The sequence below is a fragment of the Natator depressus genome, chromosome 3 (assembly GCF_965152275.1).
Source record: "Natator depressus isolate rNatDep1 chromosome 3, rNatDep2.hap1, whole genome shotgun sequence".
In the NCBI taxonomy this organism is placed as follows: Eukaryota; Metazoa; Chordata; order Testudines; family Cheloniidae; genus Natator; species Natator depressus.
The window spans coordinates 91,621,902-91,647,259 of NC_134236.1; the positions used below are offsets into that span (position 1 = coordinate 91,621,902).

The 25,358-nt window shown below is 41.1% G+C and overlaps 1 protein-coding gene across 2 annotated transcripts in view; it reads right to left on the minus strand.

Moving 5' to 3' along the window:
- Window positions 1-1,767: 1,767 nt before the first annotated feature.
- Window positions 1,768-25,358, minus strand: part of CEP85L (centrosomal protein 85L) — a 177,743-nt gene continuing 154,152 nt past the window's right edge. The window contains exons 7-13 of one of the 2 annotated variants that reach the window (XM_074948308.1): window positions 20,100-20,252; window positions 18,389-18,543; window positions 16,525-16,642; window positions 15,970-16,020; window positions 8,153-8,260; window positions 7,467-7,680; window positions 1,768-6,147 (exon numbers count right to left, since the gene is read on the minus strand). In XM_074948308.1, coding sequence (XP_074804409.1) covers window positions 5,984-6,147; window positions 7,467-7,680; window positions 8,153-8,260; window positions 15,970-16,020; window positions 16,525-16,642; window positions 18,389-18,543; window positions 20,100-20,252 — 963 coding nt within the window. In that variant the 3' untranslated portion in view covers window positions 1,768-5,983. Of the gene's footprint in view, window positions 6,148-6,194; window positions 6,544-7,466; window positions 7,681-8,152; window positions 8,261-15,969; window positions 16,021-16,524; window positions 16,643-18,388; window positions 18,544-20,099; window positions 20,253-25,358 lie in introns of those variants that run through there. The other variant, XM_074948307.1, reaches the window with a different exon arrangement.

Sequence of the window (25,358 nt, forward strand, 5' to 3'; positions counted from 1 at the left end):
ACTGAGGAAAATGGGGTTTTTTAAGTATTAACAGATTTATTCATCACATTCTCATGAAGTTAATCTTTTATGAACTGCTCAGCCTTATGGAAAAGTGGAATATATGTTGCCCAGCACATAGTTAATACAGAAGACAGAGGGGGTTTCGTTTAATGAGTACCACCTCATTAGCAGTCCAGAGAGAGGGCTAGAGAACTCCCAGTGATGTGAAATGTGTATAACACACTGGCTAATTATATTAGAGGTGAATTTTGTGGTGTCTCTGTCAGGTAGGCATAACAAATAATTTCTGTGCAAGCTCTGGGAAGTGAGATGGTGGCTGACTGAGAGCTTGTCTCTGAGGGAAAGATTCACACAAAGTCCAAAGCCAAGGCCAAAGAGAAGGGAGGGAGAAGAGTTCTTACAGGGAGTTGCAAGGATCCAGGAGGTGAATATAAACAAACACTCTCTTTACTTTGCTTTAGGCAACAAGCCATTTGGAGTTGGTCATTCTCCTTTGGCTTGTCTGCAGCTTCATGTGTTTAAGTAGTGTCTGGCTGTACTGGTTATGAACCTGTGTTAAGTGGGGACAAACACAAATCTTTCTTTGATTAACTCCACATGGTCAAGTCCTGTGACAGGGCCTGTATTAATTGATGCAGCTTGGAGCTCTGAGCAACTTTGAGATGTAGGACCCAGATCATGACCCATTTGGGAATGATCTTCAACAACTGGCCAATCCTTTTACCTCTCTGCACTGACTCATCTTAAGCCCCCCCCCCCCTTTGCTATTGCTCATTGGCCTGCATGTTCTCTTACACCTTTCCACCTCTGGACTCTTAGCCAGAATAGCGCATAGATTCTTCTGCCTGCTGGCTGGGCTCTGTAGCAGCCAGAATATCTCCTAGGCTAGGGGATGAAGTACTTCAGAGCAGCCCAGATATCTGCTAGAAGCACAAGGAGCCTCCTTATGTTAAGATTCCTTAACAGCTAGGCAAAAAGTAAGATTACAAAGGCCTTGTATGATAGCAAATGAGCATGCCCCCCCGCCCCATTCTAGATAAAAATACCAATACCAGGGGTCTCCCACATAGCATGCAAGTACCTTAACTACTAAGGTAAAGGTAATGAAGGCAGTCTTAGTTTCTCATTCCCTCCCTCCACCCGAATAGGCATTTTGTGTGGAGTTATGAGCCTGTCTGCAGGACCTGATATGGTAGGTGTGCTCAGAGGCTGCCTATTCCCCCAAGTTTATGAATGGCACTAGAGCTTAGGCACCTGGACACCTGGAGTGGGGCAGTAGCACACCTGTTCAGAGGCAGAAACGGGCACTTTTACTGCAAAAAGTTTAAGCTCCAAGTGAATCTAGGCACTTACAGGGTTAGGTGGCAGCTGAGTGGGGGTTTTGTACATGAATAGCAATGGTGAAGATGCGCACTTGGTGTCCAAGAGTGACAACTGTTGTGCCAGCTTGCTTCCTGGTAGGTGGAATGGATTTTCTGTGTGTTAGGCTGTTTTTGGTGTAGGATAGGAGAAGAGAGAACTATTTAAAAAAAGTATTACGGGTGAGTAATTTTCCTTCTTCTGTCTAGGTATGTGTTACAGTTGGTATGTACTGGTATCTTTTCTCTCTACTTTTACGTTGCTGGCCTTTCAGTGGAGGGACCATGTCTTGCTCCTATTTTGTATAGTGCCTACCACAGTGAGGCATCAATCCTAGCCGGGTGTTACCACAATATAAATTATGATTAAAACCAGTAATTTTGTAACAAAATTTATTTTTGCTCTGTAGATACAAATCCCAAACATCAACAAACAAAATTCCAGTGGAAAAATACTAGCCATTAACAATGAAAACTTATTATTTAATAAATAGAACTTTGGCATTCAAAATTCTAGCTGTAAACCCTACTATAAAAAAATTACAAAAAGAGGCAACAACAACAGAGCTAAAGGTGAGCCACCCAGTGGCTCCTTTACTTTTTACACTGAATGCGTTTTGATTAAGTCATGACAACTCTATTTACACATGAGGTATTCTGGGCGGTTCAAAAACAGAACCCAATTTACATAACTACCAGCCTTTGGGGACTGAGCCAGTACATATGTCAGCTGTGCTTTTAAAAGGTAGCCTCAGCTCCCCCTCCCCACCGTTTACCAATGATATATTGTCGTTAATATATACAAAATTATCATTCTGATTGAATTTCCCTCTCACTCTTCCTGTACAGAAAAACTGGACTGCTAAAAATCATCTAACTTACAAGATGTAGGCCTAGTACCTATAGCATTTAGTACATATTTCTAGATATTATGTAAGAGACTCCTTACTATCAAAACCTAAAAACAAAAGATCCGTAGTTCAAGCAAACAAGGTGCAATTATTATTGACATTCTTCTAGCTCAAGTAAAATTCATTGGGACTATATACATTTACTGTAGGCAACAAAAGGCACAAAGGTATGCAGCAGTGGACTTAATACTGCTGATCAGCTAGTCATATAAAATCCGTTTATATAATTGTCAATAGCCACTGTTTTGTTTTCATATTTTAAAAATGTTGGTTGATTGATTCAAACAATCTAAATATTTCCCCACGCAGCAGAAAAACCTGTTGTATCAATTCTATTAAAACAACCAAATTCTAATTCCAGTTATGCCCATGCAACCCCACTTATGTCATTGAGGGTACATGGACATAAGTGAAGGCAAAATTCAGGTGTCAGGTACCTGAAGAGAGATTTCCATCCTTCCTTGCACCCTCTTATCTTTAAAGTAGAAAGCAGGATTATTTTCCCCTCTAACTGAAAGTGGTAAGAAATCTTCAGAGATGAGCAAAGCAAAATAACTTTGGCTCTTACAGCTACTCTACTGGCAGTTTTAAAATGTTGTCGCCTGAGTTGGTGGTTACAGCAACCTCAATAAATTACAGAACCACATCACTACAAACCTACACATCTGAGGCTAAGAATCTAAGTTAAGTTTACACAATTGAGCTGAACTACTTATAAACAGTAAATACATAGCATCTTCTATAGCTTGCCCAAAGACAACTCCTGTCTATGCCATTTTCAAAATACATTCTTGAATACAGTAGTTATTTACTGTAAGTATCACTTAAAGGATTGTAGAAATTAGACAAACTATACAAAAATTACTGTACTTGTTTCTCTGAAAGTCCACTAATAGACAAAATGGTACAGTATCCACTCAGACTTTTTTTTAGCCCTTGAGATTGTCTCTAAGTTATGGCAAAAAGTTGTCATGACTAAATCAGTTTCAGTAATGCCACTGTTAACATCTGTTAATCAACCATATCATATTAAATATGTCAAATGAGACCACACACGCTCTACTTTTTAACCAGTTAAACAATCATGCATATCTTACTCAGACAAAGCTTATTCTGTTTGGAGACATCTGTAAACTGATGCATATATAGCAATAGCTCCTACAACAGCAGGCCCAATTTTAAGAAATCAAAGAAAAGGAAAAATACTTATTCTTGTGGGCACTTAATTCTAATCTTATCAGTAATTTGTATCTTTGGCTCATCACATCTGCCATTTCTCTCCCTGCTTTAATTTGACTGAGGCAGATAAACTCAGTGTGTTACTTTAAAAATCAAGTGCTCTGTATTTTAATGTAAATACAATTGGCGCTCTAATATACCAAAGAGAAAAGATGCAGAATTACAGTATTATTCACAATAGTGCAACTAAAAAAAAATCAAGACATTCATACTGGGAGAACTTTCTATAATACTTTTGAATCATAGCAACTTCTTTCCAAGGATCTCTAAGTGCTTTATAAACATTAATCAAAACTCCCCAGTGCAGTATCCCCATTTTTGAGATGGGGAAACTGAGGTACAGAGATTAAGTGACCTGCCGAGCATCACACAGGGAGGACCTGGCACAGATAAAAACAGAATCTGCTGTTCCCTTCTCTAACACTACGCTATCCCTCCAATATGTGCCCACGCAATTTAAAACAGGAATACATTTCCCTTTCATAGGCTGATTTTTTTAAAATGTAAAGATTAGGCTGTTCAGTTGTAAGGATGGAAGACTTAATGCTCCCAAAGTTGCTGCTTCAATCTGAGTAAATCTGCACTTGAAAAATACTGAGAACCATTAATATAAACACTAAAATAGATTTTCACAGATCTAGTCCAGGTGTAGGGACAGTTTAGCAAGCAAGACCTGTTGAATAAATAAACCCATGTAATAGTTAGTCATTTAAAAATCTTCTGGTCAGTCTTTTCTAAGTTCATAACAATGACATTTAAACACTTTGTAACACAAAACAGAAAGCTGAAAATGTCAACATTAAAATCAGCAATGTCAATCCACGTTATTCTTAAGCTATTTTTTCTGTTTTAAACCAATAGTGAAAATTAAATATAGATATTAATGTCAGAAAAACTGAAAATAGCCATTCCTTTACTACAGTTTGCTGTCTTCCAGCCTACTTTGTCATTGCCCATAAGCTTACTAACAAAAGATATCTAATGCTGTCAGCACTGTACTGTCAGCTGTAATAACTGCACAAGCAAGCTGCAGCTATTTGCTCTCAAAACTTTTTCAATTTTAAATGCGTTTGTAGTCTTTCATGATTATTTCTCATTGTCTGTTTAACATTAATAATGCAGCTTGACAGCCATTTTGGCCAGGTCAGCATTTGAAGGCAGAATTTATTTGCTGTGTTTGTCTCCAGTGAAATAGCGGTATCCTTGTTTTACAGTTACCCAGCTAAATTCTGATCACAGAATCTTTTTGCGGGAGTGCTAATATTCTATCTATCCTGCAGGGGCAGTCTTGCACTGGATAACGATGTGTTCCTTTATTTTTTAAAAAGTAATCCTTTCCTACAGGACTGGAAAAATCTACAAGTCCTGCACACCACACAAAATGAGAGAGTCTGTGGATAGCATTCTGAGCTTTCAGCACTGAGAGGCAGAAAATATTGTGTATGGGGCCCAGATGCTGCACGGTGCCAACCACCCTTCTTGACCCACTGGATTTAGGGTGTTCATTACCTTCAGGACGCCTGCAGGATTGGGCCTTTGATATAGAGGCTGAACACATTTAAAACAGAGGTTGTAGATAGAAAATAACTACAGTACACACACCATGAGATGTCTTCAGTGTCTTTTTTTTTTTTTTTTGACAGAAAGCCAGTCTTAAGACTTACAGCTGCTGGCTTTCGTGGGTGTGTGTCACGAAGTCTTCATATTACTGAAACAAAGTTTTTAAGCAACATGTTAAAAGATGGAGATATGAAGAAGGTTAACATCTAAATCTGATGGGACCACATTCACATACAGAGTTTGTCTGCCTAGACTGTTGCTGGATAAAATAAAAACTCTAATAATCAACAGGATCAGCTGCTAAAACTACCCCTTCTTTCCCTTACCTAATTCACGAGGCAATTATAAAAAGAGCAACCACCTTTTGTTATAGTCTAAGACCACCCCAATTTGCCGTTTTAACATGATGTGTTTTGCAGGAGCATCTGGCTCCACTGTCCATTTTTTTCTCTACACCTTTGGGTGCTTGAACCTGTCACTCCAGCCTTTCAATTCTGACAGTGCAATTCCAACCGCTGATGAAGGAAAGTAAGTACAGTAGTAACAACAGTGCCTTTTTCTGAGACTTTGCTTTGACTCCAGAAAACAATATAACCATACAAATTGTTTAACTGAGCCACGAGGGAGGAAATAAAATCCTACATCTCTAATGGGAACATTCTTCACAGCTTGGTCCTACATTCAGTAGCTTGGAGAACACAGATTTTATTGAGATCTGTACCACTCTTCAAATTATGATTTCCCCACCATCCCCCAAATTAATTATGCACAACCCTCAGATCCAGCAGAGACACCCATGTGCAGCTCCTATACAGTATGCAGTCTTCCCATAGGGCTCCTTCATAGAAATGCAAAGATCTGTAACACAGCAGCATTTAATAATGTAGTCATTGCTGTGAGACCAAAATGTTATCATTGCGTAATGCAGTTGTCTCCCATGTCCTGAGCATAACGGTCTGATATTAGAGTCCTCAGTTCATCAATATCCTTCCGTAACTGACACACCTCTGAGAGTTTCTTGGTGAGAGTTTCTGTGCTGTGGTAATTCTCATTCTCTTCAGCTGAACAGCTCATTGCTGTGAAAAACAAGACACAGCTAGAGCTTACCTTGCAACCACATGAAAGCTTACGCATTCATTCACTTCGAAGAGGGCACGTTTGGTTTTTAAATTGCTTCAATATAATGAAAAGCCATCCACATGCAGTACTTAGTGCACTTAAAACCATACACTATTCAATTTTTGAATCTACTGTAGCTCTTTCAAAGTGGCTATGGAAAAACCTAAAGGCCAGATTGACTCCACGATTTCCGGGGGGGCTCCTGCCAATAGAAAGCGTGCTGGATGGGATGGAGGAGCGGTGGCAGCACAACTTTCTCCCCAGGAGTCTGGGGCACAGCCCAAAAGCAGGTGGACACGGGTCTGGGCAACCTGGTGAAGGGCAGTGCAAGCAGGATGTGTCCTTCCTGAAGCCTGGAATAGCAAGAGTAGGTATCTCAAACAGAGATGCAATTAATGCTCCCCTGGGACCTCACAGAGTAAAACCACCATTCGGCCAACCCCTTCAAATGCTGCGTAGGTAACAGAAATGAGAACTACACATGTGTCGATTCCTGCCCCAACACTCACTAGTCCATAACCATGGCTGGTCTGCAACAGCTCTCTATTAATGAGAATTAGTGAGGTCCTAGAGTATTTTCTTTAATTTATACCATCTCATGTTGTGATCCTACTGGAGCTCACAAAATCAAGTCAGATTAATAATCAGTTGGGAGATCTCAGTGCAACACCTATTTGCTTCAGGAAGTGGTTTCTATTAGTAGTAAACCTGTGTTACTGAAAGCATCCCTTTTGGAGTCTTGACTACTTATACTTATTCAAGATCACATGGCACTGTAAAATTATGTGCATTAATGCCAGTATACTGGCTCATCTGGAAGTATGCTAACATATATAATTTTCTCCACTTCTTCTCCTAACCTGTTGGGTATGTTGTGTGCTGTCAAACAGCTGCTGCATTTCACCTTAGAGAAGATGGCACTACTCTATAAAGTGGTTCCTGATTATGATTTGGTCATATCATATACATTTGAAAAGAGCTTTGGGATCTTTGTGGTAAGAAGCACATGGGGAATTACTACATTTTATCAGGCTGAGTTCTGCCCCTCCTGTATATCTTATAACCTGAAGGACATTAACAGGAAATACTTAATAGCCTGGAGTAGTAACGGCATGACCAAGAACACTTGAAAAATATAGAAAGAGTGATGTTTAGTTTTTTACATGGTGACCAGAAAGTACAGGTCTCAGCCAGCCCAAACTAGATTCCATTGCTATAGACTGGGGTTTCTCAATGTCAAAGTACAGTATAAATATTGTATGATAATATCACTTACATCTGATTCCCAGCAGTAAGGAGAGGTTAGGCTCCTTGCCCTGAGCTCTCTGGGTAAGAATGCTGCATAGTGCTTTCAAGTCAAACAAACAATGAGACATTTCTTTGAACAACTGGTCAGCCACTGGCATCTTTTCAGACACTGGCTGTCTGGACTGTTCCATCTGGCGTATCTGCTCCCTCAAAAAGGCATTCTCTTCCATTAGACTTTGGTTCTGTGTGAAAATAAAGAAAGAAAGAAAAGGGCTGTGTCATTTTTGTCATCTAATACTAGCCCACACCAGTTGTAGACATCTCAAAACATTCACCATACAAAAAAGCAGCATGTTTTTGGTTTCAAACAGTGAACAATATGAATTAAACTGAATGGACTTAGATAAATGATGACATTTATTAAATGGCAGATTTAGGGCCTAATCTGATTTTAAAAATTAAAAATAAACCATCCATATCAAAGCTTCCAGGCTAGAGCACTCACTCAAAGTGTGAATGGCAATAAATCCCCACCCATTTGTCTGTTTCATTCATTTATCGTGTCTTGTCATTAACTGAAATAGTAAGCTCTTCAGGGCAGGTACTGTCTCTTTACTACATACCTACAGAGCACCTACCACAGTGGGGCCCTGACTGGGATCTAAAGCCCTACTGCAGTAGAAATATTTTTATCAGGGGTTTCTAATTACTTACTTCAAGCAGAGTTTTATTTAACTGCTGTATATGCCTTTCTTTTTCTTCCATCTCATTTGTCATCTTCTGCATTGTCAGTTTCCCTTGCAAAAGCTTTTCTTCCATAGACTAGATAGAATAAAAAACAGGAATAAGTGCCTTAATTCTTGTATCTTGTCAGTTGGGGTATATTGTGGTCCATTGGGATAAATTTTGTTGAGGAACAAGTAAATCCAAACATAACAAGTACAGTAAATCATCTATTTATTTCACCACCTTCCCATCAGCGTTAAATGACTCGGCAATTAGCGATAGGAACAGCTTCCTCTAGCAGTCAGTTGGGGAGCAAATCTCTGTAGGATACGGACTATTTCTAGTCAGAGAAAATTTTAAGTTATCATGGTAGATTTCTACAGTAATATCAAACCTCAGAAAAACCCTTAAAATAAGTCTCTTCTTAATAAACACAAATACATGTGGATTTTAAGTAGGGGAAAATGCATGGAGTCTAAAATTACTATTCACTATAATTAATTCCAAGCAACTATTTCCTTTTTATACGAGGAATGTCTTAACGCCCACTAAGTGTCAATTTTGTGCTAATTTCATTGTCACTAACAAGATGAAGTTCTTTTCACCTTTCTTTTTCCATTTTTAAGACTATGGAGACAACCCCTCCTTAGAGTACTGTCAGAATTTGATGCTAAATTCAGATCAAAGGCCTTTTTTGGCCTTTGATGACCACTCTTGATATGGTGCAGTTACTGTAATTTTTTACAAAATTATTTTTAAAATACCTGAACTGTGCAGTGGGGAGGGGTGTGTGTGTGTGAAAGAATCCTGATTAAACAAGTGGCTGCAAAGTAAAATAATTTAATAGCTTTTGGGTCACTTCAGCTGTCCAAATGATTATCCTAGCAGTTACAAACCAGCAATAACTTTCTATGAACCTATTGCTAATAAATTCTCAGCTTCTCAGATTTGATTCCTACATTGACCAAAAAGATAAATACAAATTGGAGGATTGGGCCAAAAGAAATCTGATGAGGTTCAACAAGGATAAGTGCAGGGTCCTGCGCTTAGGACGGAAGAATCCAATGCACCGCTACAGACTAGGGACCGAATGGCTAGGCAGCAGTTCTGCGGAAAAGGACCTAGGGGTGACAGTGGACGAGAAGCTGGATATGAGTCAACAGTGTGCCCTTGTTGCCAAGAAGGCCAATGGCATTTTGGGATGTATAAGTAGGGGCATAGCCAGCAGATCGAGGGACGTGATCGTTTCCCTCTGTTCGACATTGGTGAGGCCTCATCTGGAGTACTGTGTCCAGTTTTGGGCCCCACACTACAAGAAGGATGTGGATAAATTGGAGAGAGTCCAGCGAAGGGCAACAAAAATGATTAGGGGTCTGGAACACATGACTTATGAGGAGAGGCTGAGGGAACTGGGATTGTTTAGTCTGCAGAAGAGAAGAATGAGGGGGGATTTGATAGCTGCTTTCAACTACCTGAGAGGTGGTTCCAAAGAGGATGGTTCTAGACTATTCTCAGTGGTAGAAGATGACAGGACAAGGAGTAATGGTCTCAAGTTGCAGTGGGGGAGGTTTAGGTTGGATATTAGGAAAAACTTTTTCACTAAGAGGGTGGTGAAACACTGGAATGCGTTACCTAGGGAGGTGGTAGAATCTCCTTCCTTAGAAGTTTTTAAGGTCAGGCTTGACAAAGCCCTGGCTGGGATGATTTAATTGGGGATTGGTCCTGCTTTGAGCAGGGGGTTGGACTAGATAACCTCCTGAGGTCCCTTCCAACCCTGATATTCTATGATTCTATGATCAACTCCTCCAATGGTGCTGAGTCAACGGCTCTTGAGTGTGCTTTAGTGGTCTCACCTCACTGTCTTTTTGACAGCTGAATGCTTAAATAACAATAAATCCATTTTATAAAGCTTCTTAAAGTTGTGGAAAACAGATACAGGACAAATTTCACCCCTAATTGGGTCAAAGTTTTTGCTATATCAGCTCATCTGAGACAATGACCTTGATCTCATGAGAAATTCACACCATTGCTTTATTTCCTTTGCCTAGCTTTTATTATATATATAAAATCAGACTATAAACATTTGTCAAACTCCATTCATCTAAAACACTTATCTGTACTTATTGTATGTCACTGTGACGTAACATTCCATGTTCTCCTTTTCGAAAATACGGATAATCCTGCTCTCCACAAATACGTGGAATTTGTTAATGTTTGTATAGTTCTGAAAACGTACATCACTAAATAATATTAATATTTCAGATTAAGTGCATGCGTCATCTTTTGCTGGTGTAGTGGGTTTCTAGTTCCCGCTTACAGAGATTACTTCTGGGTTCCAAGAGACACCTCCACATACATAGTTCCACTTGGATATATATTGCAATTCAGTATGACCTTAGTTATCTTTGTCGGTATCATGCAGACTTATTTCACCACTTGATGATTTCCCTTATCTATGTTTATATGCTTTGCAGGATTATTTGGATCAAATCCAGAAAGAGAAGCAGTCAAACTGCCTCACTCAGAATATTAATAAAGCTGAGCTACTGCTTATATAAACTCCTAAGGCTCTAAACCACAGACTCTTGCAAAGCTTCAAAAAGGGGGATTTTTTTCATGTTGGTAATGTTATTGCTCTCAAAGCCCAGTGATATGCTCTCGCAGTGCACCCAAAGGTTCCTTTATATCCTTTGATCAGCACATTAATATGTAAACCCTGTTGCCAGTTCCAATTATTTGATGTCAATCCACTCCTATCTTGCTCAAAATACAGTAGGAGCATACGTGGCAGTGCTGCATACTTCTTCGCTGGTGGAACTATTTTGATTTAACCTTTCCAGGCCAGTGGAACTCAAGGTCGTGTTGCAAGAATTAAAATGGGTTCTCCATAGATTACTGCTTACTACACAATGCTAGCCCATGTATGGAATGGCATTGGCTCAGAAGAATATTTTCTTATGTGGACTCCTGGAAAGGTCCTGTAAAATGTAATAGAGAATCACTTCTCTCTCAGAGAATTCTAAGAAGATGGTTAAAAAAAAGTAAGATTAATCATTCTTTATTAAGTTCTATAGTTCAATTTCAATAGGAACCTTATGGTTTCATCCCAATTCTTTAATAGTTTTTCTTGAGGATATGAAGAACTCAAGGAGAAGAAGAGCAATAACTGAAGCAGCCATGGCAAATTGTGCTGAATTGTTCCAAACTGTACAGTGCTTTTGGGGCACAGAAAAATGCCCATGAAGTTTTAGGATAAACTAATTCCTTTTATGACTGAATATGAAATTACTCTGAGAGTTGCACTCAAAGGCTAATGCACTAACCCACTGCCCATTTGACTCCCAATAGCACAGAGCTTTTCCAAATGCATTAACCTGAAAGTAATGAAGAATGGTGCTGCTGCTTCCCTATTCTGACACACCAGAACCAAATACAGAGGATTTGTCTTCCCTATTACATTTACATTTTGACTTCTAAAAGGTGAATAATAAGAGAATTTACTCAGTGGTGTGCTAAATCACCATGTAGAGCAGAGGTGCGCAAACCGTCCTGCCCGGCCTTTGAGCTCCCCGTCAGGGAGGCTAGCCCCTGGCCCCTCCCCTACTGTCCTCCCTCCCCCACAGCCTCAGCTCGCTGTGTGCCAGCGCTCTGGCCCACCGCTCCTGCCAGGGAGCACGGTGGCGTGGCTGCGAGCTCCTGCTGCTCTGGGCGGCATGGTAAGGGGGTGGGGAGCGGGGGGGGGTTGGATAAGGGGCAGGGAGTTCCGGGGGGCAGTCAGGGGACAGGGGGCCGTTGGATGGGGCGGGGCTGTCAGGGGGTGGGGTCCCGGGAGGGGGCAGTCAGGGGACGAGGAGCGGGGGAGTTGGAGGTTCTGAGGGGGGCGGGAAGTGGGAGGGGGTGGGGGCCAGACTGTTTGTGGAGGCACAGCCTTCCCTACCCGGCCCTCCATAGAGAGTTTCGCAACCCCGATGTGGCCCTCGAGCCAAAAAGTTTGCCCATCCCTGATGTAGACCCCCCCCAGATATTGTTCATTTATATCAACTAAAAGAGGTTTTTACATTCAACAGTCACACTGAATGTATGTTTACATTCTTTGTTTTATGTTCATCCCATCTATGCACATTACAAGTTTGTTTTTTTTAAAAAAAACATGTTCAAAGGTACTATTAAGTTTTCCCATTTGATTTTCAAAATTCTCTCTGTCATTTGTCTTATGTATAACTGTAGTCACACTCCACCAATGAATAGTCTGGAAATAATTTCACATACAATTCTATATTACACTGAATCACATGTTTCAGAGTAGCAGCCGTGTTAGTCTGTATCCGCAAAAAGAAAAGGAGTCCTTGTGGCACCTCAAATAAATTTGTTAGTCTCTAAGGTGCCACAAGGACTCCTTTTCTTTTTACTGAAATCATATGTATGTCATCAGCTCATGAGTCACTGGCATTTGCCAGGGATCATTAAAATTGGAAACTTGTATTAATTATTAATCCTACCTTGGGTAGGAGCTTCATGTCTAAGTGCCCACTCACATACAAGCCCACTGGCTTACCATCCCGGACACACAGTACTATAGGTTTTCCCTTCCCCTCTCGCTGTGTGATTTACTTTATACATTTTCTGTATGAAGCTAAAATTCAGTTGTGTTAATCCCATCAGTCATGATACACAAATAGCACCAACAATAGGAACGCCAGATATGCGTTAGATAACAAGTGCCCTGTACAATCTGGCTTTTCTATCCTTTTTAATTTTTATTTTTTCCTAAAGGAAATGTTAGTTCTGTGACAATCTACTTTAATCATCTGAACCGGAATTTTAAAAAAGCAACTGCCATCTACATTTTCTATTTTTGAAGATGTTCGGCACGCAAAACAACATCTCAAAAGTAACCAAGACATTCATCTCTCACAAAAAAAAAAATAGGAAGATCAAAACCATTACAAATAAACAGGAAATTAAAATGGTCACAAATTGTTGTTTGGAGCAGGATTTGTTTTCATTTCAGCTGATACTTCCAGGAGGCAAATATCAAAAATAATATTTGAGGGGCTACTTTTTAAAGAAAATACTGAACTGAAAATACACGTATAAAGCATAATTTTAAATTGTGGATGAACTCACTGAGTAAATAAGTAAAATTCAAAAAGGTATTATTAGTCTGGTTTTTGCTTAACCACATTCTGTGCTTCCTGGTTCTGGAAAGAAATCCTCCCTCTTCTAGTGATGTTAACAATTCACCTGCAATTTCCTTTAAACTCCCAGCGGGAGCAGGAGACAGGAGAACAAGTGCTACATAATGACTGATGAGGTCAGAGGTCAAGTAAATATGGACTGATGGAACCCTGGTGGCCAGGAACAATCACTGAAACCTTCTTCTCCACCCCCACAAAAATATCAAGATGGCAGGGGAGGGGAGAAGGAAAAAGAAAAAACAGTCCTGCCAAGATATGTGGGTTACTCAGCTGTGAAGTCAACAAGCCTGAAATTGCTGATCCCCCTTTGGAGCGGCCTATGACTCCCTATTCTGGAACAGGTTGGGGAGGAACAGGGCTGGTGAAACAGCCATATTTCTTCCCTCCCTCCCTCCCTCAACAGAAGCACAAAATGACAATGGAGGAGCACACGAGGCATCAAGCAGGTCTACAGAGGGGAATCTGGGTGCTCTGGGGGGCTGACTCCATAGAGAAATAGGCTAGAGAGCTTTTCAGCTTCTAAAGTTCAATTTTTGTTCTTTTGGGGGTGGTCTGCTGGGCCTTGATCCAAAACCCACTGAAATCAATTGAAAGCCTCCCATTTGCAGCAGGCCATTAGTGCTTACCACCTGGTCCCTAAGGCTCACTGTGGATCTTTCTGGGGGGTGTTTATGGATCTCCATGGATGCAAGTGCTGGTGCTCTGTATCTAGGAGTCTTCTAACGGGAAGAGAGAGTATTATTTGGGTTGCCACCAAACGGGGCACTGAAGAGCTGCTTACAGGAAACTGGAAGCAGACGCGATTCAGGGGCAAGCACCTCTCTTACAAACAGGAAGACAAGAAAGAGATCCTAATTTAAAAATAGAGATGTTTTAATGGAGAGAGCAAGATTCCTGGTCACACAGAGTCCTCTTTGCACCGCTCTGGGAGTAAAAAGGCAACTTAAAGCTGCCCTAAATAGACAGCTGAGGATTCCCCAGGCATGCCAAATCCTTTGTTGGCATAGAGCTGGCGTAGCTAGTTCTCCACCATCCCTTTCCAGGACCCCCAAACCAGGAGTATGTGTGGAGCATGCTGCAACCTGGCTGTCCCCACTGTTGTCAGCCCTGAGGGTGTGCTGACGGGTACCCCATTGCACCTGAGATACTGGTCCTCATACCTAGATTGGTTTTAAACTCATTATGACCCTCACTTATTTTCTAAGGGTGAAAGTTTTCTACATTGTACACCCAGTACTTATGCAGCAGGTAACTGAAACTGACAGCATCTTCAGCAACATTATGGAGATAAGAAGTCAGATTCTCCTTTCATGTAAAACCAATTTTTGCCTGTGTAACTCCACTGCCTTCAGTGGAGTCAGACCTGACTTATGATGGTGTGAGAACAGAACCAGCCTGTCAACTACGGCTGACAGAACACTGGGCACAAGTGTCAGGTATGCAAGCTTTCCTTTTTCCACCTCTTAAACTGTACAAACATCCTGTGCTGAAGATACTGTTTAAAAATAGGTTGTCAATAGCAGCAAGCTCTGACAATGGACATAGAATGGTTACTGGGGCTAACTCAGGTTAGGGCAATGCTGGCCTTGGTACCAATAAATGAAGCAGAGCTTGTAGCCACTGGTCCTAATCCAGCTCAACACCCAATCTGACTCAGCGTAAGACCCTCAACATATATTAATGAGATCCACCGATATATCCAGCAGCAGGGAAGTAGATGGAATGAGGAGGTTAAAACTATAGGGGAACTGGAGAGATCCAGGAATACATCGTGATGGCATAAGCGTGTTAAGCTACTAAACAGTCAGTCCAACTGATAGGTAAAATTAATCAGTTATTTTATGAAAGTAAGTGAAGGAAACTTACTTATTTTTGTTAATAGGTATGCCAGATCATTCATACTATAGCAACTCATCAATAGTGGCTTTTATTTCAAACCCATTCCTGTTAGATTTCCATGCATTCAAGACTGCAGCCTTAGAGCAACTGCTAGTGTTCAATATTTAGGTGTTTAATGTGCATTTCTTTTTCTTATCTGACTACAATTTGTGCCTGTCCCACGACGCATTGTTAAAGAGTGTGCAGTCATATCAATAGCACCAAAAGTGACATAATCCACTCTGAGGATATCTGACATGACATCCTTTAGACCATCAGCATAAGGCAGCTTGGAGGGAGGCAGTTTTCCAACTTATGCTGGAATCCAATTTGTTTCTATCTGCAAAGTGCTAAAAAGCTTATTTTTACTGATTAATAAATATTAGGACTTTCAGTTGCCCAATTTCATTTTGCTCACACTTGAAATTTAAATTCAGTTTTGAAGTTAGCGAAACCACATACTACTTCACAGATTTGCATTTATTGTTTAATGTTTTTTCCACCAAATTATATGGCCAATGCAAAGAAACTTTGTAAAACATCAATAATGAATAAATTAGGACGCTACGATGGAATGCAAGTAACTGTAGTTAAGGTTGAATTAAGGTTAAGGAGATGTTTCTACTCCAAGCTCCTATCTCGACAGATATTGTATATCTGTGTTTTAATAGCACATTATCATAAACTGCAGCTGACTAAACCAATGGCAAAATATATACATTTCCTTACCTGAATTTCTAAAATCATCCCAGCTATCTGATTTTGTTGATTGTCTATAACCTATAAAAAAAGGGAAATATGACTAAGTGCCACATTCAAAAAGATGATAGACCCTGTGAGTTTTAAGTAGAATAATCTCTATAATTTCTGATCTAGCAACCCTCTTTTCTTTTATAAATGTCTAAACCCGGAACTCAAATGACCTAGCCTCGAAGAAGTAAATAATAATATAAAAAAAAAAAGAGAGAGAGAAATACTGCTTAACACTCACAGCAATCTTCATCATGAAATTACTAATTACAAAATCACAATTAACTTATTGCCAGTTTCTTGGTAAAAACAAAGTCTCTCTCTATTTTATTTGACTAAAAATGGCTTACATTTTCGTGTGCAACTGAGATTCATGCAAAACAAATGCACTGACCCATAAAACACGTGTTGAAGAAAAACCGGAATCAGCAATACACGTGAAAAATTGAGTGAGAGAAAAAGAAGACAAAGGAACACAATTGGACATTCTGTGGACGCTGCTGACAGTTCATCTAATCAGTTTCATGGACTGACCTTGTGGGCTTTCTCGTTCTTTTCTTTGAGGCATTCATTCTCGCTCTGAAGCTGTTTTGTGTCCAACATGGGGAGGCGGATACCATCTTCCAGGCATTTTTCTACTTTCTGTTGCAAACTGCAATGCAGAGATAAGAATGGAAAAGCAACTAGTCAATGTATTGGGAAAACAAGGAAACAAAACTGCAAAATGTTCTAGTGGAGGGTTTAAAAACCACCATAAGCAACATCACCCAGTCTCTCACCAAACCCACCAAGACTTTACAAGTAGATCCCAGCTTCATGTATAAGTAAACCGACAAGTGTAAATCCTGGATTTCTTGAAGTCACCATGTCACTAACAAGAACAGATCAATCTAAATACACAGGAAAGTTTTATTACTAATCCAATATATACTGCACCTTTTTAATACTTTGTTGCCTGGTTAAAAAAATAAATCCTGGACCAGATTCTGTGTTGCATCTCTTGAGGCATGGCACCAGAGGTGCACCCAGAGGGAGGGGAACAAATGTGACTTTAAAACACCTTTGTGCTGCCCATTTTATGGGCTGCTGTGGGGGCTGAAACAGCTCCAGCATTAGTCAGAGCAGTCCTGGGGGTTGTTCTTACAGCAGCTTTACTCAATTTGCCTATGGGGTCCCTATGAGCTCCACTGCAGTCCAGAATTGCCCACAGTGCCAAGCACTATGGTCTGTCATTCCTGCCCCTTATGATGGGCAGCATAAAGCCACAAATCTCAGCCATTACACTGTTTACGCACCACAGGAATGTTCCCAGCCCCCTGCAGTTCATTTAAAGCCCCTATATGCTGCCAGAGCTTTCCCCCTCAGCAGCTCTCAAAAATAAGTGTATTTTATTACAGTGACAATCCTGTTTTCCAATATAGAAGCCAGAGATCATTTCAAATATTTGTAGGCTTTCAGGAAAGACAAAAACCACCACGGTAGATTACATGGGCACAAATAAAAGGGTGCATCAGCTGTAAGATGGAAACAATGTGCCCAGTGATCTGCCTGACTAGATGTCCCAACTGGCTAGCCTTTCATCAGTAACACACTTTTAGACTGCTACTGGCATGTACATTTAGGCAAGTGAGGGGCCCTGAACTAAAGTGACATCCACCCCAAATTATGAGAAATTATGCTTTCCATAACCTCTCTCTTTTGGCGGTCTTCATCACATAACTCCAATTGATATTTTTCCTTTTAAAATTATGCCTTTAAGTAGTATAAAGAATGTAACATACACCATAACAACACTGTCTCATTCAATCATCCATCTGGAATTTTTCCATGGAAATCTGCCCAATTTGTTCTTTTATGATTATGTAAGGCCAGCAATAGGGCACAAGCTGCAGTTAAATGTCCCTGTAAATATCCTCCCGCTTCAGAACAAATACCTCCCCATTAGGACATGGATGCAGGATTTTTAAATCTTTGACCCTTCCATGCTTAGCTTACCCCTCAATAAATTTCTTCTGAGCTTTCCTACAGTCCAATACAGGCTTATTTATTAGTTTGGAATGCTGGGAGTCTCTGAACAATGCTCTTTTGCTGCACACGCTTATTCTACCCAACCCCCACCAGGCACTATTCCATGCTGCCAGCTCAGAAAGACACTGGTGAGAGTCAGCCCCTCCTCTGTTATCGTATCATTTGTAACATGATACAAAGGAAATCTCATCATATTTCCAGTACAGTGTCCATGACTTTTGTGTCACACTGTCACCCTCTGTGTGGTAATACGTTCCAGTGTGACACAAAAGTCATTGACACCGTACTGGAGTAAAGCTGCAAAGAATTCGGCAGCTTGAAACAACAAGCACGCTGAAACAGTCCCAGAGTATCAAATAGGTATTCATACCTCTGCACTGTGGTGACCAGGTCTTTTTCTTTCTTTTTCTGACACATGAGTTGCAGCTCTTTCTCCCTACACTGTGTTCTAGTCTCTCCAAGCTTCTTCTCCAAATCGGTCACTGTTTCTTGGAGTTGCTTGTTTTTCTCTTCTAGAATATGCAGCTAAGACAATACATCCAAATAGTCAGATACAATGCTCAATTTTGTAATAGAAGTACTTACTACAGGCCCCAGCTTTACACTTATCTTCTGAATACACTTTTAGCCTCATTTTGACTGTTTCCAACTACAGTGCACTAAACTCTATTACAATTATCCTTGTTACAGTGTTAAAACACCTTTTAACACTTTAAATATTTGTCTTCTAATCAGGTGGGGAAAAAATGTGATCCACATTGCAATTCAGTAAAGAGGAATTGCAAAACAATCAATAATGGTGTGACACATGGCCAGAAAGGATAAAGCATCTCGCAAGATAAATGACCTGAATTCAACCTTTAGAAACATATTGGTAGATAAATGTTTGTGTTTTCGTGTGTGTTTACGTATATATTGTTGGAGGTTAACAATATAACCAAACTCTTCCTGTCTGTGCTGTATTCTGTTAATTCAGAGATCAAAAGGAGATCTTAACATTTAAATGAAGTGTAAATATAGTGGCAGGTTTTAGAGTAGCAGCCGTGTTAGTCTGTATTTGCAAAAAGAACAGGAGGACTTGTGGCACCTTAGACACTAACAAATTTATTTGAGCATAAGCTTTCGTGAGTCTCTAAGGTGCCACAAGTACTCCCTTTCTTTTTGTAAATATAGTGATATCACTGTATTCATTTCTCTTTGAAATGTACAACAAATCATCTGCAAATGGTTGAAAATGGGCAATTGCCTTGTGTTAATCCATATAGCTAATTACTGGTGATGCTCAGGAAATATGTCTACTTCAAAGTCTCAGTGCTAGCCTATTGTTCACTTAAGAACTCTGAGCTGTCAAGAGAAGGCCTGGAACTGTATAAAAAAACCATTGGGTTATTATCCTTTTTATTTCAGATCTGCTTGATGCTTTACACAGAAGCTTGAGTCCTAAGACTGAGATCTCCAGTCCCACCTGGATCACCCTGAATATGAACATTGAACTATATCCTATGGACAGATTCTGAAAGAACTCTTTGCAACTACAAAGCTCACCATCTCTACTATAAAACTGATCTCAGAACTGTACTCATGTCTGTATGTATCTTTTAACCAATACTCACTCTCTTTTCTTTTTAAATACATTTTAGTTTAGTTAAGAAGAATTGGCTGTAAGCATGTATATGGGTAAGATCTGAAATATTCATTACCTTGGAAGTTAATTTGTCCAATCATTAGGGATTGGTATAACTTTCTTCTATGATGAATAAAATGTTCAGTAATCCTCATCATATCTGACTTGGGCATCTGGGTGGAAGCCCAAGGCTGGGTTGCTTTAAGGGAACTATGTTTTGGCTTCTGGGTAACCAGTAAGGTATTACAGAAGCTGTTTTGTGCTGGCTTGGTAAATCTAAGTATTGGAATATCCACCAGCTTTAGGGATTGTCTGCCCCATTCTTTACAGTTTGCCCTAATTGAATAACCTCAGTGTGGCTCCCCTGGGACCCCAGTCACAAATGCATGTCACAGAATATATTTATATCTGTAACTCTCCTTTTATGTATTATTAAAACCAGATACTTCTCCCTTACCTGCTTACTCTGCCTTTCTACATCATCCAGCGTCGGCAGGTCAGCCAGGTATTTTTCTAGGGTTTCAATTCGTCTCTGTTTGTCTTTATTTTGTTCAGACTCTTTCTGGCATTTCTTTTTCAGGCTATTTATGTATCTGTCTCTGGTTTTAAGCTAAAAGAATAATAAGATTACATAATTTATTGTGGTAGAAAATAAACCAGTACAAGATAATGAAGAATCTATTTCCAAATTCTCAAAACTCAGCAGATCTTTAGAAACTACATTCTTAGCCAGAAGTAAAGGTTAGTTATTACAGAAAATTATACCAAAGGGTCATTTATTTTGCTTAAATCCAGTATCTCCTACCCAGAACAATTACCATCTTTAAATATTTGCGTTATATCAAACATATGTGAAGCTACAATTGTTTTACCTCAGTTTATATGACCCACTGCTTCAGAATTGAAAACATCCTTATTTAACACATTCTTTTTTATGTCAATTGCCCACAGTGTTAGGAAGTTTCTCACTCTTTTGGCTTGCTCTGTGTGCATGCCTGGTGGTCAGAGACATGAAAAATATTAGGAGTGGGAGAACTGGATAAAAATTACTGTGTGGACAGTCAGAGAGTCTGCATTTTGCTGCAAGTCTATGAGAGTCCTTGGAGAGAAAAAACAGAGGCAGAGAATTCTTTCTTGGGATAATGCAAAGCCTGGTATGAGGCTACTGCAGAAGAGCTGTCTATGTGCTACTTTGTTCCTACTGCTATCCAGGCAGACAAGATTAGTGTACTTTGTAAATAAACATATTACACTAAGACAGTGGTCTCCAACTTTTTTATGCCCAAGATCACTTTTTGAATCTAAGGGCAACCCAGGATCTGCCCCGCCCCTTCCCCAAAGACCCGCCCCGCTCACTCCATCTATCTCCACCCCATCACTCTCTCTCCCCAACCCTCACTCACTCACTTTCACCGGGCTGGGGTAGGGGGTCAGAAGGGGGTGCGGGCTCTGGGCTGAAGGGTTCGCAATGTGGGAGGGGGCTCTAGGCTGAGCCTGGGCAAGGGGGTTGGGGTGCAGGAGGGGTGCAAGCTCTAGGAGGGAGTTTGGGTGCAGGAGGGGGCTCCGGGCCAGGGCAGAGTGTTGGGGTGCAGGATACAGGAGGGAGTTTGGGGTGTGAGCTCTGGGAGGGGGGCTCAGGGCTGGGGTGCAGCCTCCCACCGGGCAGCACTTACCTCTGGCAGCTCCCGGTCGGCAGTGTAGCATGGCTGGGTGCTAAGGCAGACTCCCTGCCTACCCTGGCCCCACGCTGCTCCCGGAAGGGGCCAATGTGCCCCTACTGGGGGGTGGGGGCACATGGCTCTGCATGCTGCCCCTCTCTGCAAGCACCACCCCCGCAGCTCTCCCAACCAATGGGGGCTGCGGGGGAGGTGCTTGCAGGCAAGGGCAGCGCGCAGAGGGAGACCCCTGCCCCTGTGGCCATGCTGGCCGCTTCCAGGAGTGGCGTAGGGCCGGGGTAGGGAGTCTGCCTTAGCGGCAGCCATGCTATGCCACTGGAGATCGTGATAGACTGGGAGATCCTCTAGGATCGACCAGTTGATCGCGATTGACCGCTTGGTGACCACTGCACTAAGAAAATACCCTCATACTATGCCACCAATTTTTCATCCAAATGGAAACCTCTCTGCAAGACCCTGAATTTTTGCTACTCAGCCAAGGGGCAACAGCTCTGTTTTTGTGGGTTTGAGTCATATAGCATCACAGAACATAGCCACTTTTACTCCTAGTTCTTGAGCTTTTTTATTCTGTATAAATTGAGATAGCGTTCTTTGATCTGTGGCACATTAGCCACTAGAGCATTCGGCCCTACTTAAAAACAACACAACCCAAAAACTTATAACACATACGTGCTTCTGAGTTCTTGGGTAAATACTGTGTTTCGAAGCCATGTACACAACAAACTGCATGGCCTCAGATAGGGCAGTGGACTGGGGGTCAGGACTTGGTTCTATTCCTGCTTCTGCCACTGACCTGCTGTGTGGCACTGGGCAGTCACTTCACATCCCTGTGCCTGTTTCCCCTCCTGTCCTTTGTCTGTCTTGTTTTTCAGGCAGGGACCGTTTGTATGTGCTTGCCAAGCACAATGGAGTCCTGATTCATGTGGTGCCTAAAGGTAGTGCAGTGATAATAATACCTAGCTCTTAAACAGTGCTTTTCATCATTAGATCTCAAAGTGCTTTACAAAGGAAGTTACTATCATTAGGCCCATTTTACAGAGGGGCAAATGAGGCACAAAGGTCAAGTGACTTGTCCACGGTAACCCATCAGGCCAGTGGCAGGGCCAGGAACAGATCCCAGGTTTCCTGAGTCCAATGCTCTACCCACTACGCCAGTAACAGTGGTTTACTCATGATACTCTTCTTGAGTTACAAAATGTCATTTCAACTCTCATTTTATAATATACACACAATATAAATAGGTGGCCAGATAACATCTTCTCAAGACAGAGGTCCTAAATGTTTTGTTTTGGATATTATTTTGTGCAACAGCTACAGGAATTAAAAAACAGCTTCAAATACATAACTATCAGGACTAAACCCAATAGGAATCTGAGCCAAAAAATTGACCTTGACACAGTCCAACAACTACATCAGAGGACATCACAATGAAATAGCAGCTTTGTTAAGGTTGACTTTCTACAGGAATCTTAATTCACCCTCAGCCTGCAAAATAATTTCTTTGCTATGTTTGATAGCCAAGATCAGTACGCATACACGCATTCCTGGCGCTTGCTTTATTAACAAGGACTTAAAAAAAAAAAAAAAGACTGCTCAAAACCTGTCTTCAAACTCAGGATCTGATTTAATGAGAACTCTACCCATATTGCTCAGATCAACAGATTAGCAATTTACAGGATTAGAAACATGTGTCACTATGAATAAGTGTCAAATGTAACCCTTTAAAATATCAAATACAATTGGTGTTTCTGTGTCTAGTGCTGGAAACATCCATCTTGCTGAAAAACAAATGTTATGTGTGACACTGGCAATGTCAGAGTCTAATGATGGAGTCTATAAAAGTGCTTAGTAGCTGACAACATCGGAAAAGCTTTTTTAGGGACAATTTTCTAAACAAGTCAGGATCCTGGGGGCTACGGGAGGGCTATATACACATTCTGTGACGTTTTAAGATTACGGTAGTTTTGATACGAATCTATTAATTATCAGGGCCTCAAAAACTGATACAGCATTCAGGCTGTTCTAAGGTATTTCTTACCAGATAAAACCCCGAAGTATTTGGAGATACATCCAAACCCTATGACCTTCCAAAATGCCTTTGCTCCTCTGACATATCTTCCTTTAGGGGATGCTGGGCTTGTGCTTTCTTCAGTGAGGTTTTGCACAACTGTTTGGCCCACTAAAATCCTCCTGCATTTTCAGGGACAGATATAATGGCCTTCTCCACATCTCCCTTTCCCTCTTGCACCCACAACCTGAGGTCCTCTCCTGCAATCACAGTCTGTAGCTTCTCTCCCTCTATTAGCTGGATTGTCAGCCACTGATATTCCCCTTCCTTCCATCTCCACATCCCCAGTGTCCTCTCCCCCCTTCCTTGAGAATTATTTTTCCTGTAAAGGTCGGCCCTCAAAAGTTAGTGTTAATTGTCAGTATTAAGGTGGCCCATGAAACCTTAATTTGGTCCTCTTGTATGCAGCAGGGGGAGAAGATGTTTCCCTTACTAGCAGTTTGTTTCAATCCCCCACCTCTTGCCTTGGAATGGAGATCCCTCCCACAGCCTTTGGGGAGGAGGAATTCAACCAGAAATCACTTCAACACCTTTCTCAGTAACGATCAGCTTTATCATCCCTAGATGAGCAAAATAATTTCCATACCCCCAGCATCAATCCCTCAGTCACTGATCAGGGGCCTTCTCCCCTGTGGGCTCTGACTGATCCTAACATCAGCACCGTGATGGTGCACAGAAGTCATGCAGATAGGCTGCCTCCTAGACCTAGCCCCCAGTCTAGAGTTCAGACCGCCTGTCAGCTTGTCCCTACAGCAGCACATGCCCTTTCTGGCCCTGTATTCCCTTCTTTCTACGATTACAATCCCATCCTACTTTAATGAATTCATTTAATTACATGATCACATATTTTTTCCACAGGATCCTTGCCTCATTCAGTCCACAGGCTGGATGGAGCTTGGGGAATAAGTCATGGTTGTGTAGCGAATTAGGCTGCAGAGATTCTGCCCAACTCCCAGAACAGCCCAGAATCGGGAGCCGTCCTTGTCTTGCACTGTAATTTCTACGCTGCACCTCTGAGAGGAGGCAGCAGCTTTTCACTCATGGATTTGGCATATTCACTCTGGAAGGCAGAATGGCTTAGTATATGAGACTTGTGTCTGCTGTATTAGACACAGCAGTTCTAGTCCCAAACTTTCCACGGTATTTTTAAAAAAATATATGTTCGTTTATTCATGTTAATAAGTGCTTCAAATCACATGAATTTTCAGACTGTTGGGCTGAGGCACATGGATACCATTTTCCTTGAAAGCGACACCCTGAGCAAACCTAATTGACATGAGCTGAAAACAGTATCAGCAACAGGTTTTAACTGGTTTCTGAATACCATTCAAACATTCAAGAGAGGTTCAGATCCATTCTGCTGACACTTATCAGCAATGGTAATTTTTCTATTGTAGACATGCTTTAATGGAGTTTTGAAAATAAACTGAGTTGTCAGTTTCTGTAGCGCAGGGGTTCTCAGACTGGGGGTTGGGACCCCTCGGGGGGTCGCGAGCTGTCAACCTCCACCCCAACCCCACTTTGCCTCCAGCATTTATAATGGTGTTAAATATATTAAAAAGTGTTTTTAATTTATAAAGGGAGTTGCACTCAAAGGCTTGCTATGTGAAAGGGGTCACCAATAAAAAAGTTTGAAAACCACTGGTGTAGCGTATTTTAAGATGTATCCAGGATTGCTCCGAGGAGGCGATGTTCCTTCTAAGGGAACATGCTCAACTGAAAGTAATAAAGAAACAAAAATTAAGATTTCAACACACTGTTACAAGCCTTTGTGCTTACAAACCTACCGCCTTCTCGACACCATGGAATTTTAACAGAAAATGTCCCTCTTTGGCTCCATTCGCCTTAGTAACCACAAAACCCATAATGAAGATGGGTGATTTTAGCACCAGATCATATATGCTTGCAGGGAGCAAGCTTAATTAATATGGTGCTGAAAATGGCAGCTGGAACAGAGAAAGCCATCTACATT